The 20,677-nt window shown below is 38.0% G+C and overlaps 1 protein-coding gene across 2 annotated transcripts in view; it reads left to right on the top strand.

Moving 5' to 3' along the window:
* The window catches only part of ADK (adenosine kinase), a 485,627-nt gene that overhangs the window by 7,693 nt on the left and 457,257 nt on the right, over positions 1–20,677 (top strand). The window contains exon 1 of one of the 2 annotated variants that reach the window (XM_024741096.1): positions 18,255–18,424. The exons of the other annotated variant lie outside the window; for it this stretch is intronic. Within the exon in view, the coding sequence (XP_024596864.1) occupies positions 18,411–18,424 (14 nt within the window). The 5' untranslated portion in view covers positions 18,255–18,410. Of the gene's footprint in view, positions 1–18,254; positions 18,425–20,677 lie in introns of those variants that run through there. 2 annotated transcript variants of the gene reach the window in all.

Raw genomic sequence — 20,677 nt, 5'->3', positions numbered from 1 at the left:
GGACTTCAAGATTTGGAAGGATCATTTCACTGAAGTGGTCTCATGAACTGAAATTTCACATACTGCTTGAAGACGATACTTTTTGAATATTTTCCAAAGCAGATTTAAAGTTGTTGCCCTCACTTACATGTTTTATTTCTTATGTTTTTGTTTGTACTTGTGCCCTCATATGATTTATTTTAAAATGTATTCATCTAGGAAACAATAATTTGCTTTCAACATAAGAACATCTGAGTTTCCATTTGCATTTTGGCTTTCATTGCATACATGCTGATTTCAGCATCTTCTGTAGAATAGAATAAGAAAATATGTACAGCAATTATGTAAGAAACTCTTACCTTCGCAAGACACAGTTTGGTTACTGTATTAACAGGATCTCACAATTTTGTCAGCAAACCACATTTAGTTACTAATAAGCCCCGCTATTTTGCTATGTTAGCTGCAAATACAGGATTATAGGTATGAAGGTAGCTTATGTGATTACTGATCACTCACAAAATTAGGGGTTATCAGAAATGATATTGAAGTGGTTACTTGGCTTTTTGCCTTCTAGAGGCTGAGGCTGGACTTTGGTGTATCCCTAGTAGAACCATTAAGTTTCTAAGAGACTCAGTTGACTAAAAGAGCAGGAAGTCTAGCCAGATATGACTCATTCTAGGAGTGCATCTCTTGCCTCTATTGTCGTCTGTTATTGAATTCATTTCTCACACAGCCCATCTTAATGTAACAAGAAAGATGGCATTTTTCATCCCTAAGCCAAAAATCTCATGAGCCCAAAGGCAGAGACTTTCCACATCTATGTATCAGTTTTGAGAATACTCTGATTAGTCCTGCCTGGGTTACATACCCACCATTGAATCAATTAGTGTATCAGAGGTGGGGATTTTGGCCAGCCTTGGATATACTCTCAGCCATTTTCCTGTGTGCAATGTGTGTGCTTGCGTGCACACCAATGGTGTTTATATATGTGGGGGAGTGCATGGATGTTGAGGAGGACGCTCTAATCAACAGCTCCACCAGCACCTTGTAGGGTGTAGGAGGTGAGGTGGTATCATTCTCTCAGCAAGAGAAAAGTTCATTATAGCATATATAGAATATATTTATGAAAACCTCATTCCTCAAGGTCCAGCCAAAGTTTATCTTCCCTACAAAACTTTCCTAATCACTGAGCCTGGAAACAGCTCCTTCACTGGTTGGTTGTACTTTATACTTTGCATTATTGCAGTGCACAGTGTATGCATGTTTTATCTCGTCTAGTGCTACTTGAAGTAGGGAAACTAGTTGAATCACTCTTAATGCCTTATAACTAATTACTTCATTGCAACATAGGCTCTAAATTTTTATTCAGTGAATTAATTCTTAAACTCTTTAAAGATGTTTTAAGGTTATGTTTGTAGTACTCAGTGGCACAAAATGGATTCATGTATTGGCTGTAAATTCTTATCTATTCATAAGAGTTGATAGATCTCTTACCTGAAAACATTTCATGGTTCTTGGACCTTTCTTTTTTATTGTTACATGGAATGAGCTTGTGTGTGAAATAAATCCAATACTAGAGGACAGAGGCCAAGAGATGCACTCCTAGATTACATTTCTGTTCTTTCTGGTGACTATAGTGAGCCTTGACTATAATAATCATTTCGTGCATTTGTCCATGGGGAAAATTCCCTCAGAATAAATATATTACTCCTATATAAATAGTAACATTTTATTAAGGCCGTGTGGTCAGTGTTTTCTTTCTTTAAAAAAATGTAGTAGAATTGCTTATTTGGTGGAGAAGTAAATTTTCTGAAAATGAATTTGCAAAGAAGAACGCAGTGACTTATCAGAATGATCAGTCTTTTCCCTATGGGTTAGCAGGTCCTTAATTAGTGAGCTTATTTGCATTTTAATTAGAACTCCAAAAGCACTGAAGGTTAGCAACATTGTTCTTAATTTCATAGCATACTGTGTAACAGTGTACTATGTAACCAATAGGTAATACTGCAAAATGGTCTTTTTAAGAAATTTGTCTGTTGACTCATCCAAGAGGGGTCACTGGAAAACAAAATATAGCAAAAGAATCAAATTCAGATGTCTTAGGGTTCTCAAATTCCTTTAAGCTTGATGTAGCAAAATAGTTTTACTCTTTGAGCCCTTGAGCTGAAGTCTGGAAAGCCATGTTAAGTTTTTGAGTAAACAAATTGAAAAACAAGAAAATTATCTTTAAAAAAAAAAACAGTTCAAATGTGTTGTCTTTGAAGTTAACCACATTAGAGATTTGAACATTTTCTTGTTTTAAAGGCATGACTGAGGAAGTCTTGGGTTCCTCCTAAAATAGAGTTTTTTAGAAATTGTTTTTCCTATGCAGAGCTGAGACCTTAGCTATCATTTTTAGTTCTTAGTTTTGGTGAAGATTAGAGCTGTTAAGCTGTAGAAGTGATGCAGATTTACACCCTTGGTTATGTCTCTGTTTTCACATACTCAAGATGAACTGATTATATTACATTTTAGCATGGGATAGCATGTTGATCACATTCAAGTATACTGACAATTCTACTTTGTCTTGTTTGTTTTACATAGCACTTGCTTATCCAAATGTACAGAGCTGGATTGTTTAGATTTGAAATATTATAATAAAACATAGTTATATTATTAAATTAAGTAGTACTAAATGTTTAGTATTAAAAAGTAGTATTTAGTAAAAAATAGCTTGAAAAGTTTTTTTTTTTGAAGGTGTGGGAGTTAGCTTCTTCTCTACATGGTAGGTTTGACTTCTTTGGGTATATTCATCCCTCAGTTTGAATATTGTAAAGATGCTCTGTAGAGAAATATATAAATTTCTAGACTTACACTCACAAATCCTTAGAAATGGGAGCAATGTTAATTTATCTTTGCCCAGCCTCCTGCATTAGACAGGAATCCCTTCGTTAGTACCCCTCTTCCCCTATTTGTGTAGCATTCCTCCCCTAGATTCAGCACAAATAAGGGAAAGGAGTACATTTTTTCACTAATGGAAAACACACACACACACACACACACACACGCACACACGAGACCTTCGATCTCATTTCTATGTGAAGCTTGAATAAACCACATTCCTTAGAAAACTTGTTAGTATCCTGTAGCTATCAAGTCAGATTCAGAGCTCTTTAAATGTAAATGATTTCTTGTTGGTCAAGGTATTTCTTCTTTATACTCATAAAACAGGTTAAAGCAGGCTTTCCTAGCCTTTCCCTTTTAGAAGCTACTTTGGTATTTCCAAAAACTGCTTGGGAATGCTGGTGGGAGCAGGAATGGGAGGAGATGGCTAGGTGTGCAAATCCTGAGGTAGGGTAGGATCTTCTGTAGCTGAAGTTTCCAATGTGAAAACAACAGCAAATCTCAATATTAGCCAGATGTGGCTTTGAAATGGTAATTTACAATTTCATGTGATTTTTGAAAACTCTTTTGAACATGTTTTAGACTCTTGAGATTGTTGGTGCCTGAGGAGGTACTTAAAATCAAAGTCTGATATTTACATGGTTGTGTTGAGAGAATTGAAGCCCAATGAGGTTAAATGTCAGTCAGGTAAAGGCTAGTAAGTATCTGAGGTGAAATTTGATCCGAAGTCATAACTTGTCATTGTCTTACTTTCTAGAACAAGAAATGAAGTTTAATTTTTTTTTTTAAAGATAAAAATAACATATTTAGGACTTCCCTGGTGGTCCAGTGGTTAGGACTCCATGCTCCGAATGCAGGGGGCCCGGGTTCGATCCTTGGTCAGGGAACTAGATCCCACATGCTACAACTAAGACCTGGCACAGCCAAATAAATCAATAAATGTTAAAAACAAACAACATATTAAAGAATATGTCAAGCACTTTTACCTTTTCTTACAGGTCCTCACAAGGCCACCAGGTAACTGCCTTCATCTGAGGAAATAGACCCAGAAAAGTTAAGCATCCCTAAGTACTAAGCTCTCACTCTACACTCAGGACATCTGATTCATGTTTCTTGCTGTTTGTATTACACTATGAAGACACAAATTGAGAACGTGTCAAAGTGAATTCTGTATGTGCTAGATAAGCACACTATTTAAAGAAATTCTGTGGTGATGTGTTTAGTGTTTAGTAACCTTGTTTAGATTTTTGTCTTTCAAGTTCTCTTATTCACACATGTAGGTACCCCCTCCCCCCCCACCAAGAATAAATATTCCCTAGTGGAATATACTTAATTGTATGCTTTGTAATGGATTAACTCATTGAGCTTCAGTTTTGAGCAGGTTGTGTTTTCTGTTAAAAGCCTTGGGCAAACCAATTTTGCTTATGTTTAAGAGTTAAAATGTTCCAGTTAACAATTTCTGGTAAGTTTTTATTTACTTTAGAGATTTTGCAATTTTCCCTGATATTAATAATTTGAATCTTATGACTTAGCATTATTAATTATTATAATTATATGGGATAACCATTACTGTTCACAGAGTTTAATATGCTCAAGATTATACAATAAGTGGCAGAGATAGGATTCAAACCTGAATCTGATTTTTTAGTGATTAGCTCAAATATTCAGGTATTGTATAAACAATAGAACAGGAATCAACAGTGATTTGTGTGATCAAAAACAAAAGCAAGCCCTTTGCTTCAAAAAATACTCCTGTGTTATATACGAAACAATTACTAGTAATCTGCTAAAAAGCTGTTAATCTTTTAATATTAATTCAAATGTTATGAAAATGTTCTACCAGATCTGAGATGGCAGTGATGAGAATTCTGTTTCATTAAAAATGACCTACAGCCACAATTAGTCTTGGACCTCATACCAAAAAAAAAAAGCAACAGTTTTAAAGAAATGATAATATGTTCAGTTAGCCTACTTTTAAAAATATGACTATAACATTTCATTAAGTTCAACTAATATTTAAAAACCTCAGTTTTATAATGCTTGATAACCAGAGGAAAAAGGAAGTAGGGGTAGGAAAATACAGATCTGTGAAAAGAAGGGGGGAAGTAAAGGGAAGTGATAAAAAAGGAAAAGGCTCATTCCTCTTAGCTATTTCTGATTTCTACATAACTTCCAACATCAGACATCTCTGCTTTTCAACTTTTCACTCAGCTCTGAGGTGTGTATGTGAGTTTGTGAGAAGCTTCTTATTATGAACCTGTGGGCTGTTAGTGTGGGGCAAGGAAAAAGAGCTTTGTATTAGGAATCAAAACACCTGGGTCCTATTAAGGTTTCTGTCTAGATTTGTGTATGCACCTGCGAAGTGAGTCGTACAGATTAAAATGCTTTTCAAACTAGATCATGAATCAATTTGGGTATAGAAAAAGTGGTATTTTATAAAAGGAAAATAGGAAAGGTCAATGCATTGAATATGGTAAGGGTAAGTATTGCTTTGTGAAACGTTTCCATTATGTATATTTATGGAGTATTAGTTGCAATGCAAAATATATTTTTCACAATGAGTTTGGTTTTCTGTCCTAAAATTTAGTGGCTTAAAAGAACAGCCATTTTACTAGAGTTCATGGTTTTGTGGGTCAGGAGTAGCTGGTTGATTCTTCTGCTCCATGTGCTATTGACTAGGATCACTTGGAGGTATTTAGCTGATACCAGGTCTGGTGTGGAGGGTACAAGTTGTCTTTACTCAATTGCCTGGTGTTTTGGTAGTGGTGGCTGGCAATCTTGGCTTAGCTGGGTTCCTCTCTTTCTCTGTGTGGCTTGAGGGCCTCTCCATGTGGTTTCCTCAACCTGGTAGTTGGACCTCTTAGATGGCAGCTCAGAGCTCCAAGAGACCAAGGCAGGAGCTGGCAGTCCTTTAAGGCTAGCCTGGAATCTGGTCAAAGGAGTCATAGTTCAGCCCAGATTTAAGGAGAGGGGACATAGACTCTTGTCTCCAAGAAACTGTGGCCACTTTTAATCTGCCACAATTATTGTAAAATAATTTTGAAAACTGTGACTGAATTTATCCAACCTTTTAATTCTGTTATTGCCCTTTGAAAGATGATTAATTTCAATAGTCTACTCTCCTGCACCCCGCCACAGGTACCCCTAACATTGGAAAATGTGTCAATTTTTGATTTCAAAGTGCAGAGTTTAATTTAAATATGTGTAATATTTTTCCATGGAACTGTGAGTTTTAGGTTTTGTAGAAATAATTTAAGGTCTAAAAATTTCTGTGCAGTCTTAAGATAAGTTTGCTACCTAACACTACCTAAAAACTCTATTTGACATTGAGTAAGAATTGCCTTCTTACAATGCCTGAAGATTACATTTGGATTTAATTACTTCTTCCCTTCACATACAGGCAGTCTGAAGCTGTTATTTATTTATTTTTTTTGGCTGCGTTGGGCCCTCGTTGCGGTGCGCGGGCTTCTCATTGCAGTGGCTTCTCTTATTGCGGAGCATGGCGCGTGGGCTTCAGTAGTTGTGGCGCACGGGCTTAGTTGCTCCGCAGCATGTAGGATCTTCCCAGACCAGGGCTCGAACCCGTGTCCCCTGCATTGGCAGGCGGATTCTTAACCACTGCGCCACCAGGGAAGCCTGAAGCTGTTATGTTTTTGTTGAAATCTGAAAGAGTGAGAAATCTGCTCCCACCAACCCCCATTCCACCCCTCAGTAAAGAAAACAAAACCATTAAACGTTTTTGTTAAAAACCTACAAGTTGTTATCACAAGGAAAAATCTTTGTAACTATTTATGGTTATGGATGTTAACTAGACTTACTGTGATGATCATTTTGCAATATATACAAATACTGAATCATTACGTCTTACATCTGAAGCTAATATAATGTTACATGTCAATCATACCTCAAAAGAAAGCATTAATTCTTGTAAAATGCAGGTTTTGTGGTGTACTGTATCTTTAGGTGACAGAGTGGTTTCCAGAAGAGGACTATTCCCTGTGACAGAGCTGTAGGGATTTGTGGAAATGTCCCTGTCAGAATATCTGCCCATATTTGGAATATTAATAGCACTTTCTTAAGATATAAGCAAAAGGATTTATCTTCTCATACCCTTGGCTATTTAGAATCCCAGATGTTGAAGCAGTGTTTGGGTGTAACCCCTGGCTTTTGGGGAATGGGTTGGGCTGGTTGTTTGACCAGTTATGCTGCAGAGTCATTTTTCTTTGCCTCTGTCTGCAGACAAATGTCCTGTTTTTCAGATAAACCACATTCATCTTAAATGCTCCTCCACCCCAGGCTATTTTTTTCCCACCGAGGAAGACATGATGGTGGTCAAGATTTCCTTCAAAGTAATTAAGGAGGAGAATGTGAAAAATGATAAGAGCTTTAGAATGAAATTCTGTGGGTTTAGATGCCAGTATTTAAAAATAACTATTTAAACCCACCCCCAAATGAAATGGGAATGGGAGAACTTATGTGTATTTTAAACTTATAAACAGGCATATGAGGATAAATGGTTTATAAGTTATAGATGCTTAGTTACACCAAAATATCAATTTTTGGAATAATATTATATATACATACATACCTATGTACATTGTGTATGTGAACATATATCAAACCCTGATATTGGTAGTCCCATCGCATTGCATTTCTTTTTTTTTTTTTTTTTTTTTTGTGGTACGCAGCCTCTCACTGTTGTGGCTTTTCCCCGGTGCGGAGCACAGGCTCCGGATGCGCAGGCTCAGCGGCCATGGCTCACGGGCCTAGCCGCTCCGCTGCATGTGGGATCTTCTCGGACTGGGGCACGAACCTGTGTCCCCTGCATCGGCAGGCGGACTCTCAACCACTGCGCCACCAGGGAAGCCCCACATTGCATTTCTTGATGAACTTATATAACTATTGAGGCAATAAAAAAAAATTGTTCTTAACGTTTCCTGTACCTGATTCTCTCATATATGTAATGAATCATTAGGAAATCTGCACGATGACCCACCCCAAAAGCTAATGATCCTTCCCCTTTAACTTGAGATTACATGATCACATTAAGTAACCACTGGGTCAAGTAATCTCCATTGAAAGCACTCCAAGGAGTGCTATGGTATATATACTATATTTATATCTATAATTTTAATTCTACTTGACTGTTGTGCTGCATAAGGAAAGACACTTCAAAGATTACATTTTTCCCAATACAACAGTTTTGGTGGGCTCTTTGCACTTCTCTCCATCCCAGGTCTCCCAGTAACACTGAGACTACTATCACTACCACCTCCACCACCATCACCACTGTATAAACTTCCAAGTCTTTCAATTTTAAATATCTAGTTATTGCAGAAAAGCAGTCTACCCTATTTCCACAAGGAGGGGTTTCACTCTAAATATTTCACTATTTCTCTCTGCACCCTGAAATCCAATTTCAGGTCAGTCTTTAGGCAGATGAGAGCCAGTGCCAGTCTGTGTCCTGTCCCACAGACTGTGAGAGAAGGTGGCCCTCTGCCCATGCAGTAGGTGGAAGATAGGGCCTTCAAATCTAGGTCAGTCCTCATCAGTGGAGACTATGAAATTGCTGGTTCCTATTATTAGGATACTCTGTTAGAAAAAAAACCCAAAAAAACATTGAATAAAAGAAAACTTTATAAACCAGTTCCATCATTTCTAAAGCAATCCATTAGAAATTTCTATTTCTTAGGACTCTTTTTGGATAAAACTGCATGTTTAATTTGAGACCACATTTATTTTTACTCTTATATAGTAGAACATGATAGGCACTAGGGGTTAGAGGATATACCCAAGGACTAATATAAGTTAAAAAAAATTTTTTTTTTTTTACAGTGGAAACTTTTGTGGACATTTGTGGTTTCAGTTTATGAGTCTTGAAAGATCTTGATAAGAAATAATTTGTAATTTTACTAAAGCCTAAATTTGATTTGCACAAAGTGAATGGCTGGGGTGGGAGATTTACTTAGTTTTATAGTAAATTTAACCACTTGCTATTAATTGTGTGCCCCTAAATTCTTGCAGAGTAAAAAAGATGTTTTTCTTTGACAACAATCAGTCTTGTGACTTTGACAGAAATGAAATTGTGGTTGAAATTTTTAAAAATGAAGGGGTCTAAGAAATGATTCTTGGTGGCAATTACGAGTCTTGGCTAAATTAAAGACAAAAATGGCAGATTCATTGGCTGCTCAGATTTAATCTATGAATAAGCACATATGGAAATAAAGGAAGCAATTTCTGAAAGTATTTCATATGATGCTCCGGCTAGTAAGAAAGCTGTTACTGGACTACTACATCTTATGGGTTGAAGTCATAGTGTGGTGTTCTGAAATTTGGGTGTTTATAAAAGTCTCAGACTTATGTCAATCTGTCTTGGGTTTACTTTGGTAACACTGTACAATGGTAATTAGCCCCAGTTCTGGAGTCAGGCTACCAGAGTTTGGATTTCTGTTCTGTAACGTGTGACTTTCAGCAAATTATTTAACCTCTTTGAGCTTCAATTTCTTCAAATGTAAAATGGTGATAATAAAAAATCTTCTGATAAGGTTTTTGTAAATTCAAATAAGGTAGTACTTGAAACATATATAGCATGGTGTCTGGCACATATTAAACACTCATTAAGTTTTACATGTTATTTTACTTATATACATATTTAGTGGCTGCTGGCAGGTGACTGCTAAGGTAGAATGGTTGCCCTCTTAGGGTGTTGTTCAAATGAAACTGCATATACAGTTCTGGACAACTATTTTTAGTCTATTAATAGAAAACAGTAGGCACTACAGAGTAAGGAAGACTAGAAAGAAAAATCTGTTTCCCAAGTCTTTATCTCTATCCCCGACCTCCCCTGGAACTTGTCCTTTGAACTTCTTTCTTGTCTTTCCCTTTTATCTCAGTAACAGCAGCGCCATTTACTCAATTTAGTCCAAATTTACCCAATTTAGTCTAAAATCTAGGAGTTACTCTTGACTCCTTTATTTTCCTTAGTCCCCCATATTCCTGTCATTCTATTGGGTTGGCCAAAAAGTTCCTTCGGTTTTTAAGTAAAAAAAGACACACTTTCCATTTTCACCAAGAACTTTATTGAACAATGTATTCCCCATTTTGTTCCACTACCTTCTGCCATATTTCATGCAACTTCATAATGCCATCTTCCCAAAACTTTTTATCTTTTTGAGCAAAAAACTGTTCCAGGTACCTTTTACAGTCTTCCAGGGAATTGAAATTTTTTCCATTAAGAATTTTGTAAAGACCGAAATAGATGGAAATCTGAAGGTGCAATGTCTGGTGAATACGGCAGATGAATCAGAACTTCCCAGCCAAGCTGTTACGGTTTTTGCCTGGTCATCAAAGAAACGTGGTCTTGTGTTATCCTGATGGAAGATTATGTGTTTTCTGTGGACTATTTTCGTTGAGTGCTGCTTTCAGTTGGTCTAATTGTGGGTGGTACTTGTTGAAATTAATCGCTTGGTTTTCCAGAAGGAGCATATAATAGAGGACTCCCTTCCAATCCCACCATATACACATCGCCTTCTATTGATGAAGACTGGCCTTTGGTGTGGTTGGTGGTGCTTCATTTCGCTTGCCCTGTGATCTCTTCCATTCCACATTATTGTACAGTATCCACTTTTCATCACCTGTCCCAATTTGTTTTAAAAACGGAATGTTTTTGTTATGTTTAGGTAGAGAATCGCATGTGGAAATATGGTCAAGAAGGTTTTTTTTGCTTAACTTATGTAGAACCCAAACATCAAAGCGATTAACAACCAAGCTGGTGCAAATGATTTTCAACACTTGATTTGGATATTTTGAGTATGTCAGCTATCTCCTGTGTGGTATAATGCCGATGGTTCTCAATTAACGTCTTGATTTGATCGCTATCAACTTCAACTGGTCTACCCAACTGTGGAGCATCGTCCATGAGAAATCTCCAGCACGAAACTTCGCAAACCACTTTTGACACATTCGATCAGTCACAGTACCTTCTCCATACACTGCACAAATCTTTCAGTTGTGTTTTTACCTTTCTTGAAATAAAAAAGCATAATATGCTGAAAATGTTGCTTTCTTTCTTCCAACTTCAATATTAAAATGGCTACACAAAAATTCACCAATTTTGATAAGTTTTTTTTTTTTAAATGTACTCTGATATGACAGCTGTCACAATACAATCTAACAAAATTGTTTCGAATGAAGTTAAAGACAACTAAGGGCTACTAGAGCCATCTTATGGAAAAAACCAAAAGAACCTTTTGGCCAAACCAATACCTCCAAAATGTCCATTTACTTCTTTCTATGTCCACCACTATCTTCATTGTTCAAACCACAATTATTTGTCATCTTTATTACTGTAATAGGCTTTTAATTTAGTCTTTCTGCTTTCATGCTCCTTTGATGCATTCTCTACACTATAACCAGGTTGATCTTTTAAAACAAAATCAGATCACGTCATTCCTCTGTTTAAAACTTAATTACAGTGGCTTCCTGTCTTGCTTATAACAAAGTCTAAACTTCTTAGGCTCATCAAAGCTAAGACGTTCTGCTTCTTTCTCTAACCACAACCTTTTGTCCCTCCCCTTTTTTTCACACTGGGCTTCCAGTTATTTTAGTGCTGTCTGTCTGTCTGGAAACCCTTCCCCCACCTTGCTCTTCCTTGTCATTCAGTTTTCTACTGGAGATCTTCCCTGACTACCCACTCTAAAGGAGCCTTTCTCTGTGTTATTCGCTGGGCTTAATTCTCTGCATAGCACTTAATGATCATTTAATGTTCTTGTTTATTTGATTATTTATATATATCTCCTCACTAGAATATCAGTTCTATAAGGGCAGTACATGTTCTTGGTCATTGCTGAATCTCCAGTGTATTGAGTAGTAGAGAAGATCTCAATAAATATTTGTTGAGTTAATGAGTGATTGATTCCTTTTTTTTTTTTCTTTTGGCTGCACGGCGGCTTGTGGGATCTTAGTTGCCCGACCAGGGACTGAATCCGTGCCCTCAGCAGTCAAAGCGTGGAGTCCTAACCACTGGACTGCTAGGGAATTCCCAAGTGATTGATTCCTAAAAGCTTGTTTGTGAGTACCGGATTTATGGTAAAATAAAAACAAGAAAAATCTTTTATATAGAAAATATATTTCATAAGGTTACCAGCAATACTTCGGGTAGCGCTGTTTATTCTGTGATGTCCTTTTTACATTTTTATGTTAAAATGCCCTTTTGTGAAATGATAGTGATATATTCAATTATATAGTTTCAAAATATATTCTTGGCAGCATAAATAATTGTGAAGCACTGTTGTCCCATACTTCTATTTTTTTATTTTATTTTTTAAAGAATCATTTATTTATTTATTTATTTTTTTGGTTGCGTTGGGTCTTCGTTGCTGCATGCCAGCTTCCTCTAGTTGCCGCGAGTGGGGGCTATTCTTCGTTGCGGTGCATGGGCTTCTCACTGCAGTGGCTTCTCTTGTTGTGGAACACGGGCTCTAGGCACGCGGCCTTCAGTTGTTGTGGCACGCGGGCTCAGTAGTTGTGGCTCGCGGGCTCTAGAGCACAGGCTCAGTAGTTGTGGCACATAGGCTTAGTTGCTCCGCAGCATGTGGGATCTTCCCCGACCAGGGCTCGAACCCATTTCCCCTGCATTGGCAGGTGGATTCTTAACCACTGCACCACCAGGGAAGTCCCTGTCCTATACTTTTAGATTGGAAATTTTCTTTGACTTTTAAAGATTTGTGGTTCACTGAAAATATAGAAGCACTGTGTAGGTGTTCTTGGGAGGGAGTTTTGCTAAGAATTCTTAGTAAGTAAAGTTCAGTCAATCAAATGTTATTATATTCTTCAAATTCTCCTGGGAAATAAATTGTCAGGTTCCATTTAAAGATTATATTGTTTGAATATGTCACGTTAAAGTGAAATGTGACATAAGAATCTATCGATAATAATTAAAAGGAAATAAAAATAGTGAACCTCTTTTAATATTTTTTTGGGTAATACATTTAGCAATGTTTCTTTGAATAACTTTGTCCATAATGAAAACTAAATAAAATTGCGAGTGTTTTATTTTCATTAAAACTGATCAATTCTTAAAAAAGCAACCCAATTTGTATTGTCACAAGTGGACAGTTTTTTTCTTCCACTGTCCATTAAGAACTGAAATGGACCTGAGATGTCACCTGTAACAAACTACCTGGCGTTTCAGATAAGGAAACTGATGGTCAAAGGACACACATTTTTTGGTAGGCCTAGGATTAGAATTCCCATCTCTTTATTCTCTGGCTCCTGAACTTTACTCTGTGGCACTAATTATTTTAGGGAGACAAGTCTTAAGAAATTTCTCTTTTTGGAGTATGGTATAGATTGCTTTAAAATCTTATTTTATCAGTATTTTCTTTTCTTTTTTTAAATATTTATTTATTTCATTGCACCGGATCTTAGTTGTGGCAGGTGGACTCCCCAGTTGCAGCATGTGAACTCTTAGCTGTGGCATGCATGTGACATCTAATTTCCTGACCAGGGCTTGAACCCTGGCCCCCTGCATTGGGAGTCTTAACCACTGTGCCACCAGGAAAGTCCCAGTATTTTCATTCATATGAAATGAGGAGATGTATTTTTAAGTAACATGCAGGGAAGATATTCCACATTCAATCTTGTGACAGCTGGCTTCTTAAAGGCTGTGCAAAGCTCTAAAAGTGGTACTTATGCTTTTAATTTTTGTCAAGTTAAGATTTAAAATTAAACAAGAAAATCATAGACATTTTATTTTTGTTATTCCTATATTAAAGAATCTTTACACATGAAAAGATGAGACATTTGTAAAGTAAGCCTAATTCCTCTAAAAATAAGGGTAGTTTTGATGGTTGTGATCTAAAAAGACACAGGTTTTAAAAAAAGCAGGAATAAGTTTTGTATTTTTAAATCATTTCAGAAAGACCATTAAAATTTAATAATACAAAAATTTTATGCTAATAAAACCAACATGTAGTAGAAAATTTATAAAGCAGATCAATATAAAGTCAAAATGACACATAATTGTACTTTCCAGAGAATCCAGTAATAACATTTTGGTATGTTTCTTTCCAGTCTTTTTTCTGTGTGTATACGGCATACATATATTTTTTAACATAGTCAAGATTATACTCTACATTCTTTTTGTTGGATTGTTTTGCTTTTTTCACTTAAGATTATATCATGAACATTTTCCTCTGTCCTTAAAAAGTCTATGAAAACATTTTATAGTAGCTTCATAACATTCTTCTGTAATTTATTTAACCATTATTCTATTTTTCCTTATTTAGGGGTATAATACATTTTTGCTATTAATGTGAAAGGAATAACTAGGTATACACATCTTTGTTCATGTTCTATTTTATCTATTATAGTTGCCTATAAAGTGGAATTGGTGACACATTGCCACAAAGCTTTCTAGAAATGTACTAATATATGAAAATACTTGTGTTATTGCACGCTTAACAAACTGGTTGTGTTTGAAGAGAACTTTGCTATTATTTTGGGTTTGGAAGCATTTGTTGAAAAGGTTAGTCTACATGTTTGTTGTGCTATCCATAAACATATTTATTTAACTATTTGGCGTTAGCTATCTAGGTGCTTTTAGTGGCAGACTAACCACATGATTAGATAAAGTAGATAGAATATTTACTTATCTATCTTTCCAAGAGCAAACTATTCTGACCCACTGATCTTGATTCAACTATTTGAATTAGAAGAAAGTTAATGAAGGTTAATAATTCAAATTGACTGCTTTTCCCTAAAGTGAAGAATAGGATTGAAATAAATTGCTTAAAAAATTGATTGAAAGAGTCTTTTAGTGGTTACTCGGTAGCTAACTTTGTGTGTGTGTGTGTGTGTGTGTGTGTGTGTGTGTGTGTGTGTGTGTGTGTGTGTGTTTGAGAAAAATTGGGTGGAGGAGAAAAAAAGCATGAAAGGCTGAGGAAAGGAACGTGCTGTGAATTAAAAAAGCTGCTGCCTTTATTTGGAAAAACATGTCTTTTATCTCTACCTGATTGACTCTGAAAGAACAATCACACATGAGCCCTGTTTACTGAAATAGCATTTTTGTATCTGTACCTGCTGAAATGAACTGTTACCTAAGTACATTTTAAGTAATACACTTTTTGAAAGTTGTGTTGACTGATTATGAGTAAAAAACCCAAAGTTTTGATTGTTAGATGCAAAGTGTCACTTCTCAAAAATAAGTAGCTTTTAAAAAATCTTTGAAAGTGATATGGCTTTAATTTGATTGAATATTTGAGTATTGCAGGCTTTTATCGTCCCTTAATGACATAGAATATACTGTATTTGTTAAAAAGCAAAGTTTCAAATCTAGCTGTTTTGGTACCACGATTAGTTTTTTGTTAAAAATCAAAAATAGGAGTCAACAAAGTATGTTAGGCATGTGTGAAAGTTCATTTATTTTTCACAAGGCCGAGTGCATGTTAGCTTTCATATCATGCTTCCCAGAGATGTAATTTTAAGAAATGTGGTAACAACGATGTAATAATTATGTCATGTGCTGAGGACTCTATTAGACTTTACTAGAATTAAGTTTTAATCTTCCCATTGCCCTGAAAAGCATGTAATGTGTAAACCGAGGGACACATAGGTTAAGAACCAGCCCAAGGTCATGCAGGAAGTCAAGCAGGGGTTCCAAGTCACTTCTGTCCTGCTACCTTTACAATCTTACTACTTCCCTTTACAACCTTGCTACTTAGCATGGCCCATGGACCAGAAGCAATTGGCAAAATCTGGGAACATAAAGGAATGCAAAATCTTGACCATAGAGACTTGCTGAATCAAACCTTTATTTTAACAAGATCACTCAAGTGATGTGTATGTATATTAAAGTTTGAAAAGCACCATACTCCATCCCATATTAAAAGTTACATGGAGGTTTTGAAATTTGTTCTAAGGATTATTCCTGGTGTTACTTTAGTTCATGTGGGTTATCTATTAACATTTTCCATGAGAGGAGGAGGCAAACTGTTGAATTAGTCAGTGTCTCCCCTGCTTCAAATTGCTATTCTGCTGCTGCTTTGATTCAGATCTTGTTTAATCCAGAGGAACAATTGACTACTTCTGCTTGTGGACATTTGGTCAAAGTCCCAATCAGCCAAGTATAGCTCTGTTTTTAATAGCCTTTACTCATGGACTGAACACATCAAATTTATAGTACATGGCTTCATTCTAGATAGGATTTTCCAAACTAAAGAGAAAAATGCTAAAAAAAAAAAAAGCATTTTCAAAGGAAACTTGAAATCCTTTGGAATACTTGATGTTTCAGATGGTTAGTAAGGAATGAGGGATTTGTATAAATTGGTCTTTACTAATTTCATTTAGTGAGCATAATTATTCTGTCATGGGGCAATGATAGGTAAGAAAAAAGCAAGGCTAACTTAGTAGAACAGCACTGTCAGGTAGAAATATAATGCAAGACATAAAATTAAAAAATTTCTAGTAGCCACATTAAAAAAGTAAAAAGAAACAGTTTAAATTAATCTTAATATATTTTATTTAACCCAGTGTAGCTAAGTATTATTTCAACATGTAATCAATACAAAATTTATTACTGAGATATTCTGTATTTTTTTTGTACTAAGTCTTGAAAAATTCAGTATGCATTTTATATTTACAGTGTCTCAGTTTGGATGCTAAATTTTTCGCAGTTAAAAGGTGAAATGTAGTGCAATGAAAACAAAATTGTGTTTAATGGAAAAATATTTTACCTTTTGGTTTTAAAATTTAAGCTAATTAAAATTAAATAAAAATTCAGTTCCTTCAGTCACAGTATGCAGAATTCAGTATCACATGTTGGATCGTGTTTTTTTTTTTTTAAATTTATTTACTTTATTATTTATTTATTTTTGGCTCGTTGGGTCTTCGTTGCTGTGCGGGCTTTCTCTAGTTGCCGCGAGCGGGGCTACTCTGTTGTGGTGCACGGGGCTTCCCATTGTGGTAGCTTCTTTTGTTGCAGAGCATGGCTCTAGGTGCGCGGGCTTCAGTAGTTGTGGCACGCAGGCCCAGTAGTTGCGGCTCACGGGCTCTAGAACACAGGCCCAGTAGTTGTGGCTCACGGGTTTAGCTGCTCTGCAGCATGTTAGATCTTCCCCCATGGGGGCTTGAACCCATGTGTCCTGCAGTGGCAGGTGAATTCTTAACCACTGGGCCACCAGGGAAGCCTTGGATTGTGTTTCTAACGTAAGTGATTTCACACTTATGGACTTGATCACCATCCAGATGGTTAGTAAATGAATGCCACTGGAGGTTGTGGTCTGTTTATATAAATATTTGCACAGAGAATAAAAAGGGAATAAAAAAAGCTATTTAGGTCATAAAGCGTTTACTGATTATCCTCCATTCTACCCTTCCTGCAGCTGGAATTGATTTACCTGTCTTTTTATTTATTTATTTATGTTTGGCTGTGTTGGATCTTGACACATCGAACTGTGTCCCCTGCATTGGCAGGCGGATTCTTAACCGCTGCACAAGGAAAGCCTTTTACCTTTTATTAGTGGTTCAGAATCAGTTTCTTAAATCCTTTAACCCCCACTAAATTGTAAGGCTAGCTCCAAGAGTTAGGGTTCTTCCAATTTTTTCCCCTATGGCATTAGATGCTTACTTCAGAGCGCTTCGTACTTTTCAGAAAAGTGAGGAAGTCTGACAATTAGTGTGTCAAGCAGGATAGTCTGAGTGGGCTAGTTTGGCCCAGAGGTTTTAAAACTTTACACGTGTACCTGGATCACCCGGGAACTTGCTAAAAATACCAATGTATGGGCCTCACCTTTCTAGGTTCTGATTCACAGGTTTATAGTGAGACCGTGGACACTTCTGTATTAAATAACTTGTTTTAAGTGTTTCTGAAGTTCAAAAACGTTTGGGGACCACAAGACTCACCATTTGACTCTTAAAGGCTGCGAGTTCGAATTAAGACATGTGCTGCTGTTGCCACGCGATCAATTCTACCCGGGCTGAGTTTTCCCAGGCGGCTGCTGCTTTTCTGCAGATGGGTTTTCAGGCTGTTAAACCCCATCCCCGAAGACTGCCCTGACTCCGTCCCTGTCCCAAGTCCTGTTAAGGCGACCTGGGCTGGCCGAGGTAGACAGGGCCATGTGACTGATAAGCCGGTTGCCTTTCGGAGCGGCCATTTTTGAGGCGGGCACCCATCCTCGTGCCCCGTAAGCCAGGAGTGTGTGTGGGGGAACTCCGTTACCAGGACTCAAGATGGCCACCGCGCCCGCTAGCCAGCCCGCTAGCCCGCGCGCCGGCACGAGACGCGCGGGCGGCTTGCAGTTGCCCGAGGCGGGCTGGGCTAGTCTCGGGCCGCGGGCCCGGGGCGGAGCGCCCGCCCCTTCCGGGCTCGGCCAATCAGCGCGTGCGGCCGGCTCAGCGGGGGCCGCCCGCGCGCCGGGTATGTGAGGACGCGCTCCCGGTCGCTGAGTGCCTGAGCCCAGGAGCAGTGGCTGTGGTACCTGCTGCGGCCGCCTGTGCGGACGCAGAGCATCGGACGCGAACGCTGTTGCGTGGGGCAAGAAGGTGAAGCCATGACGGCCATCAGGTAATGAGACAGAGCGGCAGCCTAAACTGCGCGCTTGCTGGGCATTAGCCTCCTGGCTGCCGGAGAACTGTCGCCCCTTCTCTTGGGTGTTGTGGAGCCTCCCAATGCCACCGGTCCCCCTCATGTTGGAGGCTCTCTCTGCACTTTTCATATGGTCATTTCTGCCTTCCTCAGAAGTTTTGGGGGCTGAGGCACATGGCGGAGCCCTGCGAGCAGCCGCACCGCTGAGGTGACCCTTACCCAGATTACAGGGTTTGAAGCTTGCAGGTGAGCGTAGTGGGTTTCTCGTGAAAATGTAGCTATTTTCCCTCCCCCGGGATAGCCCGAGGCCTGGGGAAGTGTGACGTGCACAGGGCGTGTCCATGCCCGCGTGTCATGCCCTCTGGCAACTTCGTTGGTGGCCCAGTGCAGACCTGCAAAGTTGGCCCTTTGATGTAGGTAGATTGCCCCCAGGTTGTGAAATTGTGTGTCCCAAAAATGTTTGCTTATGACTGGAATTAGTACTCTGGTTCCTCAGGTACCATCTGTTTACCTTTATCTGAGAGTCACACGCAATGTGGGTTTCATGAGGTGGTAGGTATACAATGAGAGCAATAAAAGAGAGGCCTCCTTCAATTGCTCTTCCGGAGTTTGGAAGGTTCTTTTTTGGTAATGGCGACAGGATAATGGCCCTGTCCAATGTCTGCGGGTAGCACTGAATGAATGTTTACCTTATGCTGATGAAACTATTTATAAAAAGAGGTAAATTGCCTTATTTACTCAGTGTTCTGAACTGCCTCTTAAAGTAGACCTTGGCCTTCATTGTCCCAGAGAAAGGGAGGCCCCAGCACAAATGTGAAGAGAATAAAATTAGTTAAATTTTGGTTTGTGAGCTTCCAGCAGCCTAAATCGTGGTGATTTAACGGTTTCTCAGTGGTGAATTTGACTACACAGTGTTTAAGAAATGACTTGAGAACCTGACCCTCAGGGAAGTTAAAGTAAGACGTAACTGCTGAACTGGGATGCGGTTTCTCTTAACTTGCGTAATTCTATAAACACAAAGAGTATTTACCTCATTATGCAGAAGGAGGAATTGGGGTACTGAAATGTGGAGATCAACATGGAAAGATTTCACAATAAATTGTATTGGGACATATAAGTCTAGCTTTTAATGCTAACAGTATTTTACGATGAATTAGGATTATGCTGTTAAACCTAGTCGGTGCTCCCTCTCCCCACTCCCAACTCCCATCATTGTAGCCGGCTACTAATTAGGAGTGTGGGTCAAATACTGTCTATGTTAAGGGACACTTCTTATGTGGACTCGATATTAATCCATCATCATATTCCTGGCTACTCTTCAGTGGAGAAAAGCCCAAATATAAAGCTTCTGCCGCTCGGCCAGTGACAGTAGGATGTATTTTTTAAGGTAGGGGTTGAATGGTGGTTGTATTAAAATTTAAAGGTTAATACCAGCCTCATTTGACTTGTGGAAGGATAGATAACTACTAATAGTTACATTTATCCTTGTTTCTTAAGATGTTAGTCTACATTTTACATAGACTTCAACTATAGTGACGTGACTCAAAAAAAGATTTTTAGATATTATCTAAACCCAGCTACCACATTTATACCTGAGGAAACTGAGACCAAGAAGACTTGAGTGCCTTGTGCAAAATCAGTTAGTGGCAGAGTTAGGAACTGAATCCAGATATCCATTATACAGTGCTCTGCATGATACCTTTATAAAAACAACATACTACTTAAATTTCCTGAAAAAGCTGCTTCTGTGAACAAAAATTTTAGAGTATTCTGAGAGACAACTATAGTAACTCTCTTGCTTTCCTGTAGTCCTCCAAGGAACTTAATAACTTAGGTTTAGGAGTAGGCAGGGAGACTACTGAAGTTGAAGCAACTCTATATATGTGGTGACAGTTTTAAAATGGTTTGGTAATCCTACAGATACCAGCTGGTTCCCAGTGAGGACTGCATTTAATGCAGTTTTGTCATACCTTTAGTTTTCACGTTTATGATGTTAGGCATATACCCATTTTGTACCCAGTTTAACGGTAGCCGAAAGGATGGGTACTGCTTACTTGCTTTTAATACTGGTGAGGAGAATGATGAAGGTCACCAAGCTATCAAAATCTGACTTCGTGTCCATTGTTGTTTTTTATACCACACTTAAAATAATTGCTGCTAAATATAGTAATATGTGACTCCTCGCAATGACTACCACAGAATACATCAGTAGGATTGGAAACCAGTGAGGGC

This window comes from Neophocaena asiaeorientalis, unplaced genomic scaffold, assembly GCF_003031525.2.
Source record: "Neophocaena asiaeorientalis asiaeorientalis breed wild unplaced genomic scaffold, Neophocaena_asiaeorientalis_V1.1 scaffold484, whole genome shotgun sequence".
NCBI classification, from domain to species: Eukaryota; Metazoa; Chordata; class Mammalia; order Artiodactyla; family Phocoenidae; genus Neophocaena; species Neophocaena asiaeorientalis.
Note: the sequence above shows the minus strand (reverse complement) of the source record. Positions and strands in the feature narration are given on the sequence as shown.